Source organism: Lonchura striata, chromosome 20 (genome assembly GCF_050655825.1).
Source record: "Lonchura striata isolate lonStrDom1 chromosome 20, ASM5065582v1, whole genome shotgun sequence".
In the NCBI taxonomy this organism is placed as follows: domain Eukaryota; kingdom Metazoa; phylum Chordata; class Aves; order Passeriformes; family Estrildidae; genus Lonchura; species Lonchura striata.
In genome coordinates this window covers 981,150-996,381 of record NC_140722.1, presented here as the reverse complement: position 1 = coordinate 996,381, position 15,232 = coordinate 981,150, and the positions used below count along the sequence as shown (strand labels likewise).

At 47.8% G+C, this 15,232-nt stretch overlaps 1 protein-coding gene across 4 annotated transcripts in view; it reads right to left on the bottom strand.

The window, feature by feature from the left end:
• LOC110473800 (rho GTPase-activating protein 39) overlaps positions 1 to 15,232 on the bottom strand; it is a 60,471-nt gene that overhangs the window by 13,764 nt on the left and 31,475 nt on the right. For all 4 annotated transcript variants that reach the window (XM_085557690.1, XM_021536656.2, XM_085557691.1 and 1 more), the window contains exons 3-5: positions 5,349 to 6,654; positions 2,273 to 2,819; positions 930 to 1,019 (exon numbers count right to left, since the gene is read on the bottom strand). In XM_085557690.1, coding sequence (XP_085413816.1) covers positions 930 to 1,019; positions 2,273 to 2,819; positions 5,349 to 6,654 — 1,943 coding nt within the window. The remainder of the gene's footprint in view (positions 1 to 929; positions 1,020 to 2,272; positions 2,820 to 5,348; positions 6,655 to 15,232) is intronic.

The following is a 15,232-nucleotide window of genomic DNA, read 5'->3' as shown; positions in this document are numbered from 1 at the left end:
CTGAACCAGAAAGACAAGAGTAAACAGCCTCAAGCTGTGCCAGGGCACATTTAAGTTGGATATAAGAGAAAATTTCTTCATTGCAAGGGTAATTAGGCATTGGAACACAGGCTGCCCCGGGCAGTGGTGGAACTTCCATCCCTGGAAGTATTAAGAAAATGTATGGATGTGGCATCCGAAGGCATGATTTAGTGGTGGCCTTGAGAGTGCTGTGGGAACAGTTTGACTCAATTACTTTAGAGGATTTTTCCAACCTTAATGATTCTGTGAAAGGTAACAGTGTGTGACCTGTCACCAGAGCCACAGCTAAGGCCATATAGGCACAGCTGACTTTCAACTGCTTCCTTCTGGAAACTTCATGAAGTTATCCTGGCATGCCTTTTTCATAACACTTCATACAGATATATTATCAGAGGCAACATAGAAAATCCTCAATTGGAAGGGACCTACAAAGAGTCTAACTGCTTATGTTTGGTTTTGCTTGTATTTTTTTTAATTTTAAATTTAACATTTGTGTTTAGGTAAAAACTACATTTATTTTCATAAGCACATCTCTAGCACACGCAATTTAGACATATAATTGCACAGAACAGCCTGCTCAGCCCACCAGAATATACTCCAGGAAATGCAGCATGCACAGATCAGAGGAATTACAGCCCCAGGTCTGCATCCAACTTAAAATCCCTCACACAACTTGAACAACTGTGCTTGAAAGGGCCCCCACCTGTCCCAAATGCAGCCCAGCTGCCACTCACACTGCTGATCCATGCTCCGATCTAGCCTTGCACACCATCCTGCCATCAGATAAATTTTCGCAAAGCCAAGTCTCTGTATTTAAAGAAATGGTCTGATTTTCAGCAGAGCTCAGCATTGTCGCCTGCCTGACGTCAGTGCAGACTTCTCTCTCAGCTCCCTGTGTCTCTCCCTACCTTCATCCTCTGTGTTTTGTTTCCTCTTTTTCCTGGATTTTGTGATCTTCTTGTTTTTCAGATCCACAAGCTCCTTGATGTGCTGGGCAACTGAAAATTCAGAAGGGGGTCTGGATTAATAATGTGGTATATACTAAAATACTAAAATACAGAATTGCCCTTAGATATGCAGCCAGCCTGACTCCAGCATAAGAAGCTCTGTCAGGGGAAAGGTCCTGCACCACAGCCAGCTCCCAATGAACCTGAATGAGGGGCTCAGAACATCACTCATCTTCTCCAAATGGCCAATCAGTTGAAAAGTTCATACTTAAATAAACTTGCTGCCTAAATACCAGCAAAAGAACCATCTTCTTAATATCTCAGAGTAATCTTCCTTGCTGCCTGCATTCTGGGCAAAGCATAGCTGGAGGGAATGGTTTTGGACAGAAGTGACAAGGGCTGAAAATCTTTATAAAACCCAAACTAATGCTGCACACCTGGCAGTTCAGTGAAGAAATGTCAAATTAACGCTATAATCATAAAAAGAGAAAGCAAATATTGCCAGTGTAGCACTTGCCCCTTGGTCCAACCTCTGCTGCCATGCTCATGAACAGGGGCAGAGGGGTGCTGAGGCAGAACTCCTGTAGCCACCCTGGAGACCTGGGGGGGCTTCAAACACAGCTTGAAGTCCCCAGAGATCAAGGGGAAAATTGGTGTCTGGTTTCTGGCCTGAGATTGGACAAGACACAGTGAGTGCAGCTGAAATAGTATGAAATAAGCCAATAAATACCAGTTAATACTCTCCAGGCTGGTACTTAGCTTTTGTCTTTTCTTCATGTGCCCCACCCCCCATGGGATGCTATAGTAATTTAAAGCTGGGGTAATAACAGAATATAAGATGGGCTGGTCCCCAAACTTCTGAAAGACAGATAAATTGCATCTCTTCACACTAAAAGACTGCATTCTTCAGGATCCCCAAAAAGCCAAGTGTCTGCAAAGGCTCCCTTAAAAAACATTAGATACTAACACTCCTTTTTTTTACCAGCTTCAAGGAACTTAAAGTAAATTATGTCATCAGAGAACCCAGAAAAGCTCTGCCTTTGGAGGGCTGGTATCAACTCATTTCAGTGTTGATGGATGAGTTGAGTGCAGTGTGAGGCTCACATTTCTTTGCCAGATAAAGCTGGTGGTAGCTTCATCCCACCAATGAAAGATGAATTTAGACAACACACTGTGCTCTCAATGACAGAGCCCACAGTACTAGCTGGGGACTACCTGTACTTTTAAAACCCAGAGAGCCTTGACTATGTGGCACAACCCACCAAGATGCTGCTGCATACAGAGGAGGTGCACAAGGCACTTACTCTTTTCATCACTGTCAAGGTGACGGTAAATGTAACCTTCCAGGTAAGACTGAAATTTGGGTGATGGGGAAAAAAAGGCCAGACTGATGGCCATCAGTTCCCAGCCCCATGCCAGGCTTCGGTAGCACATGTTATCTGTTGTCTGCCGGATCAGCTGTATGTAGAGCTCATCTCGCAAGCCTTGCATGCTCCAGCACTTGGTGACTGTGACCAATGCCACGTGATTGCGGTCCATGCGAGTCTGACGGTCTCCCATATAGCTCTGCACCAGTTTGAACATCTCACATGCCTCTTTTTTGATGGTCCGGCTGCTGGTGATGAGCATTGGCTTTTTAATGGAGCCACCATTCCAGGACAGCATGTTTGAGATGGAGATCCTTCGTCGGAAGATGCCTTGCGTGTGCATGTTCAGGTTTTTGGAAGCCCAATCCACCATGCTGCTCTGAGAGATGGGCTTCCGTAGGGTGTTGTAAGAGAAATGGCATCCCACACAGCCACCAAGCTGGCTGCTGCCCTCCTGCTTGGGCTCCAGCTCTATGGTCTCAGGCTGCAAAGAAGAACAGACATGTTAAAATCAGCTTAGGTGACTCCTTACCCAACTAGAAAAATTATCCACAGTGAGACAGGAAGCTGCCAGGAACTGCACAATGGTGAATCTGTACAAACATGACTTGATGCATACTGAATTGGTGGATGACACTTGTAGTTCTGAAAGAGCCTGGCTGGCACAGCCACACACTAATGCTGTCCCCTAAGGGAAGTGCTGGGACATGGAGTAACAGGGTTGAGTGTCCCAGCTGTCGCCAGGTTTACGGGGACAAGCAGGAGGTGAGCTGATTTCCAGAGCAGCAGCACAGCTCTGTGGCACCAAGCACCAAGGAACCAAGTATCTCTGCACTCCTCACTCCTCAGTTCCAATGGAGCTCCAGGAGCTCAGGAGGAGGGTGGGACACTGGTCTACAGTTAACCCCAAAATACACATTAGTTCTTAGAAGTTTAGAGCAAGTCAGTGTTTCCTTCTTAGTATAGAGAAACTCCTGAGAAGCTTCTGCAGTCCAACCCTTTCCCATCTCACACCCCACGTCTCTGCATGCAGATGACGGGATTAGCACTCATCATATTCCACCCCTCATTGCCAGCCTGGGGCACAATAATCTCTCCTGGTTTTTTACTTTGTTCTTTTTATCCCTTGAGTTACTCCTCTACCTCCTCACCCTCTCTGAATTCACTCAACACACTGACTAAAAATCCCCACCTGCAGTTCTCTGCCATCTCAACATCCTTGGTCTCCTTCAAACCAGCTTATGTGCCTGGAGTTGTTTTTCCTTCTATCACCCTACCTGCTCCTTCAGCATGCTCCTTCTGAAGAGTCACCTCCTCTTACTATCTTGAGGTTCAGTTCTCCTCTGCTCTCTCTGAGGCTTCTCTCTCACTTCTCATTCACAGCCACTTCTGCTTAGCCTGTCCCAAAAATTCTGCCCATCCTCCTCCGACACTAAGTTTTCTTATCTCTGGATTTTCCTCTCTATCATGCAAGTCCAGCACAGGACATCACTGCTCACTCAAGCCACTTGATGTTATTTTCAGGTTTTTCAGGTGAGGCAGCGATCTTGCCGCCATATTTTCTGCAACTTCCTCCCCTCCTTACTTGGACTCTTGAGTATTTCTGTGAATATTTTTTTTTTTTTATAGACTCTTTTTGCCTCTACCACAACATCAGTCTCCTTTCGTCTTCTGCTTCTCCATATTACCACATACAAATTTTTTTTCTTCATTTTCAAGGCCATTCACAGTCTATTCCCAACCCACCATCTGTCGTGCATAATCAAGTTTCAGCTCTCTCTGTCAATGTAACATGGTGAAACACAGCCAGAAGACTGGAGAGCAGTCTCCTACAAAGTCCAAAGAGGCTATGAAATGAAATTGCTGAACTATTAATAATAAGATGTAAGTAATGTAAACTTGATGTGTCTCTGTACCTGAAAAGTGAGAAATCTGGGAACATGATATCAGTTTTCCAAAAGGTTTCAGATGAAAGCAAGGCACTTACTGATCCAAAATGGTAATAAAGAGAACATATACGGATAAATCTGATAAAGCAGAGGTGTCAGCCTAGCTTTCAAAGAAAAGTTACACCTCACAGATCTGCTGGAGCAATCTGGAATAGTCAAGGAGCTTTCCCAAGTTTCTTCATGAAAGACTTTGTAGCAGCAAACAGGAGAAAAACTAGAAAAAAGTAAGAAGACTTTTCAGCATGGGGCATGATTATCAGCTCTGCCTCATCAAATTAATGCAGAAACTCTGGTTGTTCAAAATAGGAGCAAAATAACTGGAAGAGTGAGAAAAGAGGAAAAAGGGCAAAAGCTTCAGGATATATAAAACTATCTACAAAGAACCAAAATACGAACTAAAACTAGGAAGCAAGATAGTCCTTTGAATCCAAGCAGGAAAAAAGGATGGCAAAATAATCCTGCAGAAGTGCTGTGTTAGAGAGGAAAACCACTCCCCTTGAGCAGGCACACTAATGGGGCTTTAAAATAGCAATTTCCAGTAAGATGCTAGAGCCACTGACACTGATTTTCTAAATATTGCTATTCCGTGTTCAGGCATTGGGAGGGAGAATAGCATATGAGGAGCCATTCAAAAAAAAGAGAGAGAAAAAGAGGAATTGCTGTTGTGTGGCTATGCAAATCTTGATGCCGTACCCACCAACTCAGACCATTCCAGTGAAGAAAGTACATACGAGGGAAGACATGAGTGCCAGTAACATGATCAGGCAAGCACATTTACCCAAATAACAGAGCAGAGCTACCCACAGTGCTGAGGCCTTGCTAGACATGAGCCCCATCCCACAATTCTGCTTTCTCTCAAGCCAGGCCTGAAACTGGGCCTGAAACAGGCCTTCCATGAGGAAAGTTGTGAAGCTTCATGACCTGTTTGCTATTCTGCAGGAACAGACATGTCTTGCCAGCAGCACACCCCTGGAATTAAACCCCCCTCCAGACTCTGTATTATGAGTGTAGCAAGTCTAGCAAAGGAAAAAAAAAAAAAAGAAAAGGCACAGATGGGGAAGTACCTGTGAAGAATGGCATGTAGCACCTGATGAAGCAAAGTTTGTCTGGCTGGTGATGTTCTTTTCTAAAGAATCTATTTTCTCAAAAGTTCTCTTCTGCCTCACTGTGTCCTGTGGAGTCACACTGCTGGGAAAGAATTCCCTAATCTCCAGGTCCTGTCTGTACAGAGACCTGTTGCTGGCTGAGACATCATCCCTGGAGCTCTGGCTGATGCATTTTTTCAAGTGGTCAGACTGAAACCTGACCTTGCTGCTCTCTGCTGGAACATCGCTCTCTGGGCTCTCAGCATCCAGGCTGGCTTTGCTTCCCCTGCAAGCTGCTGACCTGCCCACCACAGTACGCATCTCAGCAATTACTCTATCATTCAGAGCTGTGAGCTCACTGCTGCTACCCACAGAGCCAGGTCTTGCTTGACCTGTTCCTTGCCTCCTTCCTTTCCTTTTTCTCAAGCTTAGAGATGGGCCAGTTGAATAACCAGAATCCTGATGGCTTATACCAGTTGGGTACTCCTGAGCTTGCAGGCTGTTTTGCTGACTGTGGTGGAGTTCCATTTTCTTGAAGACATTGGCTTCCAAGATCCTCCAAGACTCCTTGAAGTTTTCCTTTGAAGCAAGTTGACCAGGCAGTTTAGTGGAGGTATCCATTGTTGCAGCAGAAGAATGGCAGAGTTTGGCAGATTGGTCAACATTGACCATATGTTTTATGTATTCTCTGCCAGCTGGGCTGTATTCAGTGGAAGAGGGATTTTTTGCATGCTTCTTTGCAGCTTGCTGTTGTTGCATACTAGGATGCTGCAATAACTTGGTTGGTGGCAACTGCTTTTTTAAGCTATTGCTTGGTGACCTTGGTGGAGACATCCCACTGCCACAAATGCATTCAGTGTCCATATCTACTGGTGGCTCGTCATAAATTGGCAACTCTAAAGATGGCTCATCATATATAGGTGCAGGAGAGGCATATGTGGGGGATGCAGGCTGGGGAGTTCCTGTCCAGCTTCTTGGAGGTGTCTGAGAAGTAGGACCATTCGTCATCACCAGGCAAAACCCACCACTCTCCGTCTTTTTGATCTGCATAGACTGCTTTGTTTCTCCAGCCAGTATTTGCTTTGTGGCTCCAGAGGTCTGGGATATGGATTGAGGCTGAGCACATATAGCCGATTTGGGAAGAGATTTTGGGCTGTTAGGCTTTGGAGTACCCTGCAGCTGAAGAGAACTGCTTGAAAAGTTCTGCATCTGCCTCAAACTGTTCACTTTGACCAACATGGCTGCTTTTGTGCCTGGCAGAGGCTGCCAGTGGGTAGGAGTCTCCCTAAAAGAAGAAAGGTACAAATACACACAATTATTTAAGAATTGTATTTATTGAAGTAACTTCTATGTCTACTCAAATACCAAATAATTCGTCTCAAAGTGCCTGAATCTTCCCCAACCAGTAATATCAGGAAATTATTTTTTCCTGGAGATCCCCCTTGCTGAAACAGAAAAACGTTGCTGTTATTCACATAATAAATTTCTAAATCATGAAGAGCAGAACAAGATGAAATTAGTTCATGATACTATAACCTGTCTGGTATCAGCTGCACTGATATAGGACACAACCTATGCTTCTCAAGGCTCAGCAGATAGCATGGCACCCAGAACAACTGGCTGAAGACCACCAAGCTATTCTGGAACATAAAACTCAAGCATTAAATTGGAAAATAATCCCAAGCACCTGCCTTCAGATTATCCAAATATGATGAGAGTCCTTCCAGACCATGCTGTTTTTTTATTTTAGTTTCCAGATGTGCGTTTATTTTGTAGGAAAATTTATAAGGTCTATGGGAGGTATATGGGGGTGGCCACTCTCCACTCACAGTTTACATTCCCACACAACCTGCCACTCCTCCACTCAATCTTGTCCAGATGCACTCGGATCTGGTATCCTTGGCCACACCAACTCGCCCTGCTCAGGCTCTCACGGCTGTGAAACCCTCCTCTGCTGGGAGTATCACCTCTGATCCGTGGCAGTACTTGGGATCCACCACAATCCAACATGCCCACTGCAACACCTCAGTTCCCAGGGTATATTCTACAGTGTAGCAACAACAACCTGCTGTCAGGCTGTGACCATGGCCAGTCTGTGTTTGTGAGCTCCAACGAAAAGGGAATGGAAAGGATATTAAACCAGCAGAGCTTCCAGGTTTTCCAAGATATCACAGTCCTCAGGAAGGTCTACTTGAGTCTGACTCTACCTCCACTTGAATTGTGCCCTACCTCCATGTATCTGCTACCAACCATCACTGGGTAGGACCTGAGGGTTTACTACATGTGTTCCATCTGAGACAAGAGATGTTCTCCTAACACCTTCATAACTATTTTGCTGTTTGCACCTTGAACTTGCTCCCCACTCCACATTGCTGACCTGCCCTCTATAGCCTCTGTGCTGGCAGACACCCCACTTCTGCTGCATGTCCAGAGGTGCCTCCCACCAATGTTTGGCTCTCTTGTGCCTTCCCTGCCAAACCCCAAAGTATATGGATACCCCAGCCCTCTTGCTCTGCTCGTGCTCTCCAGAGCCCTTTCACCTGGCCAGGTGCCAGCCTCCTCCTTCAACACAGCTTCCCTGGGGTATTATGCCTGTCCTTCCCCCATGGTTATCCTGCCAGTGCATTTACACACCCCCTGCTCTCCCCATACCTGCCCCACATCACTGTGGGTGTCCTATTTCACCTGGTACACTCCAATCACTTTCCCCACATCCTCTGTCCCATACCTCATGTCTCACATCTGTTCCAAATCGCTGCCCCCTCTAAAGGGGTGGCGTGCTCCTTCCTCATCCACTCCTTACCATATTTTTGGCAAAACATGCTCTCTGTTGGCAATGTGTCATTGTGAATCCCATCTTGACACAATGGCACCAGGAGTGGCGAAGACAAGGCTGGCACTGCCCTGCCATGGGTGCAGTGCCTGACCCCTGGCCAGGGTCCAAAGGCTTCACAACACCCTGATCACACTTAGCTGCACCTCCATCTTTGCAGGGCTGGCTCCTTTCAGGCAACAGAGTCCATGTAGCTCTCTTGTGCAACTACCCAGGTGTGGCCAGAGAACGTTGAGAAAGGGCTGTCTTCCTCTGCTTCGAACCCTGGGGCCCCCTCTTGCTCTGGGACCTCTGGTGCCTCCCACTGAGGCACCAAGGATTTTATTTTAAGGGAATTTCTGACACTATTTCTGGATGGTGATGCAACTGCCATGAGGAAGGCCTATCTCCCAGCTTCCACCTTCATTCTCTTCACAGCACTGCAACCCAGCGCTGACCTAAGCCCTATGCCAAGAGTAGCTTGGGAAACACTGACAAATTTGAGATTGGTTTCTCTCCATCTGACCAAGCCACCATCCAGCACAGCCCCTGCTCTCCCATTCCTGTTTAGCCCTCAGTGGCTTGTCCTCCACATGCTTCTTCCTGGGGCATGATGCCTAGTGCAGGGGGTCGAGCGCCAGCAGTACCAAGTGAGGATGCACACAGGGAACCACCAGTGGTAACAGCAGGATGAGGGTGGCATTCATGAGGAGACCCAGCTCAACAACCCACCAGGTATCCCTCCCTGGGGGACACAGGGCCTGCTCTTTGCATCAGTCCATCTCCCCTGTGCACAGCCAAGCTCCAGTCTCAATCCCAAGCTTTGCTGAAGACTAGGCTCTTCCTCGAAGAGTGCCTGGACTAACAGGAAGAACCAGAACAGCAACACTTGATAGGCTTTTAAATGAGGATTTCTGACATCCCCATGGCTGTATCAGACAGACTGCCAGTCTCTCGTTTTATGGCACAGGAGACTGGCAAAGGACAGAACAATCCACAGGCTCCTGACTCAGCAGGCAGGCCACAAATGTGTGACTGGGACATATTTTAGCTCAACCCTACAGCAATCATCATTGCATCTGGACCAACATTATCCAGTTGTGAGGTTGCCGAGCGATAGCCCAGAGCTGCAGATGTGTCCCACTGCCTTAAAAGATCTCCAGTTATGGCAGGGCTGGAAAATAACCCTGTGCTCTGTGGAAAGGTGCTGGACACTCACATCCCACAAGCCACCTCCTGAAGTTTTTCCTCTCCCTGATGTGCACCATTGCAGGCCCAGCTAGCTGTGCACAGTTGAACCATTGACTCAGCCAAGGCTTGACAGACCTGCCTCAGCCAGGTACAGCATGGCCAGACTTGTGCCCCCCATCCAGGCTCATCATGCACTGGTACTGTCTGACACCAGAAAATAAATGAACAGGAACTCAGCCTGAAGCTCTGCTACCTCCTTGCTCAGCTCTGAGCCACAGGAAGGAGCCCCTCCCTGTCCAAACAGCAGGCACTGGCACCACCTCCTGCCCCATCTGTCCCAGTTCACACCCCCAGAGCAGCACTGGGAACATCCCTGTTGGTCACTGCTCAGGTGTGGGCCTGGGCATCTCCGGAACACTACCAACCTGCCCATCAGAGGCAGGTTCCTGCTCCAGTGTGGCATTATAACTTTTAGAGCCCTGTGGGACCTCAATTGGCAACAACCTCTGCCCCTGCATCTGTGCTAAAGAGCATAGGCCAGATTTTAGGCCTCAGATGAGTGATGAGGGATTTGATCTGAAAAAGAAAAGAGGATATTGTGCTAACAGCTGTTGCAGATGATAGATAAATATAATTGTTCATAAATAATACATCGGGATGAGAACAGTTCTCCCAGCTAGCCGGACAATGCCCCTGCCTTTGGATGGGTCCTGGGGTAAAATGGATTGTTCCATCCCACCCCCCCAAAAGATGTATGGTCCACCCCACACCTCTGTCCCTCCCTGAAAACATTACTGCATGCAACCCCATCGGGCATGCCTCATTCCAACTCACCTCAAAGCCCCTTGATAAGGAGGCTTCGAGGGGCCACGCACTCTCTTGGAACTTCCTCCCCTCTTGGAGCTTCCCCTCTCCTAAACCCTCCTTTTGTCACTCCCCTCCCCCACCCTCTCAGGCCCAGCCACGTGCTGTGTCTGGGTGCACAAGGCAGGACCTTCCTGCACCCCCAATAAACCTCTTTCCCCAAGAGCAACCTTCAGAGATCTCTGCCTCCCTCCACCCACACCGTGCAGGAGCGTGCTGTTTTCTACAAACAGCCTTCTGTAGAGGCAAGTTACCTACCTGTGAGCCCCAGTAAGCTGGAAGGCAAAAGGCAATCCAAAGAACAACAGCTTCTCACTGCCCAGAGTCCCTTTATCAGGGTGCAAGGAAGACATCCCTCACCTTGGGCCTACCCAGGACAAGAAGATGTGCTGGGGTTTCAACACAGACTTGGCCACATGGGTGGGACATGACGGAGAGAGGCAGGAGCTCTGCACTGGTACAGGACTCTCTCTGCACCTGCCCTGAGCCCAGCTGTCAGGACAGCAAGACAAGTTAGACAGACAGCCACAGCAAGGCAATGAAGAAGTGGCTCTGCCACAGGCAGCAAGCCTCCCTGTAGCAGGATTCTGGCACTTACAGTCTGTGCCCCAACATGTTCTCTCCTTCAGGCCTAGGTCAAGGCGCACATTGGGACTCAACCTTCTCCAGACCGCTGCAAACCCCTGGAGCTGGCAGAGCTCACCCACTGACACTGCTTTTTTTGAGGAAAAACAGAAACACATGAGACTGCCACAGCTGGTCTACCATGGGCACTGGTAAGAGGCAAAGCACCTAGATGCAGGGGCCAGAGGAAACTGAGAAGCTGTGCCACTCCCATGTCACCAAGTGCCACCATGCTCCCTGACCCAGGAATGTGATAGTGAAGGGAAACTTCTGAATGTGTACAGTATCCCACCTCACCCATCATTCCCATTGTGGACACATCATGCCCTTTCCAGCCTCCCTGGCTGCCAGAGATGAGGGGAAAGAAGTAACTTCACAGAAAAGACAAAGCTGTCTTGAAAAGGCCATTTCCACAGCCATGAATGATTTCTTAGAGCCACGTCTGGATACAGCTTCTTTCAACTCTATCCCCAGGCTCCTGATAAGACCAAGAAGAAGACAAGAGGGACTTCCTGACTTCCCAGCATGAAGATTCAATTTTGTCCTTGTGAAAGTTCTGACAAAAAGCAAAGCCAGTAGTGGAGAAGTGTCCCAATGCAGCCTCTCAGCTGAGCTCTTCAGCCACCAGCAGCAGAGACCCTGATGAATCCTCTGGGACTGTTTCTGTGAGGAATGCTTTCAAGTAGCTCCAATATAAAGGTCTCAATTTGGCACTGATTTTCTCAGCCTGCACCCAGCTCCAACAGGCCCAGCATATCTAGCAGTTCTTCTCAGGCTCCAGATCTCCCATGTTTGTTTTTCTTCTTCCCAGAAGCCTGGAGAAAAGGCCCTGCACCTTAGCTCTGCCCTTTTTAGAAGTTGTTTTCTGAGTGCTGTGACAAAGGTGAGTGAACAGGGATGTTTGTACTCCAGTAGCACTGCTGCTCTGCCCCTAATTCCCACACTGGAGGCAGGGATGCAAACTGCCCAAACCAAAAACTCTAGTGTGTGAAAGGATAATTTGGCCATCATTTCTGCTGACGAGAGTCCATCTTGCTTCCTAACAGGATTGTAAGAGCTCAGGATGAGTCTGGAGTTGTGAGGCAAGTGCTGTTTGCTGTCCTTGTCCAGCAAGGGAGAAGCAGAGTCACCACTGGGCTGGGCAGCCCCAGGGAGCACAGCTGAAAGACAGAATGGGAGCAAAAGCATGGGCAGAGGAGCTTCTCCAGAAGGCTTCAGAGATGGTCAGTGGCACCAGCATCTCAGCCCACTGCAAGAAGCTGCCATTTCCCTAGGGAGTCTACCCTCCTGTGCTGCCTGGGGAAGCCAAAGGCCGATATCTAGAGAAGACTACTCCAAGCCACTGCAAGAGCTGGAAGAGCAGCAGCAAGCTGTGGGGCAGAGAAGGAAGGGTGGCATTGGCATAGAGACAGAGGGAACGGGCAGCAAAGGTTTGGGGAGCTTCTATGTTCTTCTCAAGGCTGCTGAGGGTTTCACAGCACTGAGATGTGGCAGGGGGCACAACAAATTCAGCAGTGCTGATAGAAGGCACAAGAGAGGAAAGGTGGTAAAAACCAGTTTACTAAAAGAAAAAACCTTGATCACAAAGTATAACTAAAACTAGAATGAAATCCCTTCCACCAGATCTTTGTGGAATAGGCTTGCAGGAGGCCCCTCTTGGGGACTACACTGGTCTCTGCTGGTCTCTCCATCTATCACAGGATGACAAACCTGAAGGAAAGAAAACCACTATTTTTTGTGCTGGCATTAAGAGACAAAAATGAAACTGTCTTGGGTGCAAGTAACTATAAAGATGTCAAATACTACCAACAGCACTCCATGTGTTCACCCTCTGTTTATGCAGCTGCATTTCTTCTGAGCAGAGGAGGACATACCTGAGGTTGTCTTTGGAGAACAACACAGACAACAGAACTTAAAAGTTCAGTGTGGTCATGCTATTAGTATACCAAACATTCAGCAGTGGCATTAGATCCCACCTGAGAGCATTTGCTTCTGGCTCAACATGTTGCTCCCTGTTTTACAAGCTAGCAAAAGCTCTCCTTGGGTGTCAGGCTCGACTACAGAAATCAAACTCTCGCTCACACAGTAGAGAGAACACATGATAGATGTGCAAGGAAAAAGTGCCCAATCTCCTGCTTCCAAGAAAGCACATTTTGCAGACGTCACCTTACTGGTATGAGCCTTGTAATGTGAAAGAGCCTTCATATCCAAGCAGCCTGTTAGCTCCCATGCAAGCTGCCACTCATGCTTTTCTCAGCACTTATCCTTCAATTCATTGCAGGCACAAGGTGCCCCAAGATTGCTGCACAAACCTGATCTAGGGATGGAACAAAGGAGAACTCCTTCCCACTTCCCCTCCTTTTAGGAGAATGAGCAGTGATGGTGATGCTACCCTGGCAGGCAAGGAAAGGTACAGCAAAATGCTGCCCATGTTGCATCACTCCCCCTTCCTTCTATAGGAGGGGACTGTGTAAAAGGCTCTTCCCTACTGAGAGGGCAAACTGGCATCACTTTTCCCCTGAGGCACAGCAACTCCCCATACAAAGGCAGAGGAGGCCATGTTTCCTCCTGAGAGACTGAGTCAGTGTCCTGGTTGCAGACAAGGCCAGAGCTTAGTGCTGCTGTTACTCTAAACCATGCATATCATGGTATAGAATAACATTTTCCCTCCTGAACCACACCACAGTTTCAGGAGGGAAAGCCAGGCACCCTATCTGAAGAGTGCCATTTTGCCTCTCTCTCCAGAGGAGGGACTGTCAGCATCAACCCCTGAGGGACCCAGTCCCTTTGCTCCCCTGCTGGTTCCCCTCCTGTTTTCTCAGTACACAACTACGGAACATGGTGTAGAAAGGGAGCAGTGAAAACGCAAATTGATCGCAGTGCTGAACCATCAGCACTGGCAAGGAGGAGGCTGCTGGAAGAGAACAGTCCAGCAGTGGGAGTGAGCCCAACCCCACTGAGCCCATCAAACCGAGCAGAAAGGAGCCCTGCCAAACCCAGCAGAACTGAGCCCAAAGGAGAGCATTTGAGCAGTAGGACAAAAAAACAGCAGTGACCTGCAGGGCTGACCTCTAGTGCGGCAGGGCAGTAGAAATGGTGGCACAGTTACCTGTGCAGAACTGAGCCCAGTGGAGTGGCTGCATGACACTATTTGGACAATTCAGCTTTCAGGAAGTATGTCACTGGTTTTTGTGTTTTCTGGCTGGAAGAAACAAACATTAGTCATAGAAGTTGTCCCACCATCATGCCTTTGTTCCCAGTGGCCACATGGGCAGTACATGAATGGCCACCACATTGTCTTTGCCTGGGAAAGCCATGTGGATGCAGCTTATAAGGAGCATCTGCCATCTTGGTTTTGTTCCCAATAGTGAATAACTTTTCGTGGGCAAAACACTTCCTCTTTTTGAATACTATTGCTATTAACATTTTTTTCTGTCCTCTTTTTGTATACTATTGCTATTAACATTGCTGTTGTTATTGTGTGTTTCTTATTCCACTGCTTTATGCGTTCAGTAAATTGTTAATTGTTAATTCAACCCGTAATCTCTGCTTTTGTCTCTCCCTTACCGGAAACAGTGAGGGGAAGAGGAGTGGCTTATTTGGAGTTTAATTCAACCTGGTATGAGCCTTGTAATAGGAAAGAGCCTTGCATATCCAAGCAGCCTATTAGCTCCCATGCAAGCTGCCACTCATGCCTTTCTCAGCACTTGCCCTTCAATTCATTGCAGGCACAAGGTGCCCCAAGATTGCTGCACAGTCAGGAATACTTTGGGCTCTGTGAAGCTCATGATATCTTACACTCTATCAGGACTCTTACACTCATTTCTCTGGAAACATGTAATGTAGTTTTGATGGTGCCCATCCCGGCTGCCCTGGAGTGGCAGGCTGTAGACCGACAAGGAAGGAAAGTCACCTGTCTCATGTCAAATCCCATGTGCCTAAGACATTTACTGGAGTTCTCCTGGCAGGGCAGGGATCATTCTCAGCATGGATAGGAAGCTCAGAGGAGCTGCTTCTGGGGCAGGAGGCTCAGGGAGCATCACAAGTACCAGTAAAGTGTTGGGTTCCTTCTGGTGCACTTTATGTGCATCACCAGTGTCTTGCAACCATTAAGAACTGCACTGAATACAGGAGTGTCTCACAGGAAGCAGACATGTGATAAGCCTCACTTAAGGGTGCATATACTTTCCAGAACTGCCATCCTATGTGGCTTTCATTAACTTGGCATTTTTCTTCTATCCTTGCCTGCACACAGAGAGGCAGTCTTGATCTATAAACCAAGGTGCTAGCACTTGCTGCACTGCCCAGAACCAGGACAAGGCATCCCAGCATATATGGCAGGAGAGTCAGATTTACCCAAGCACTGCTCTAG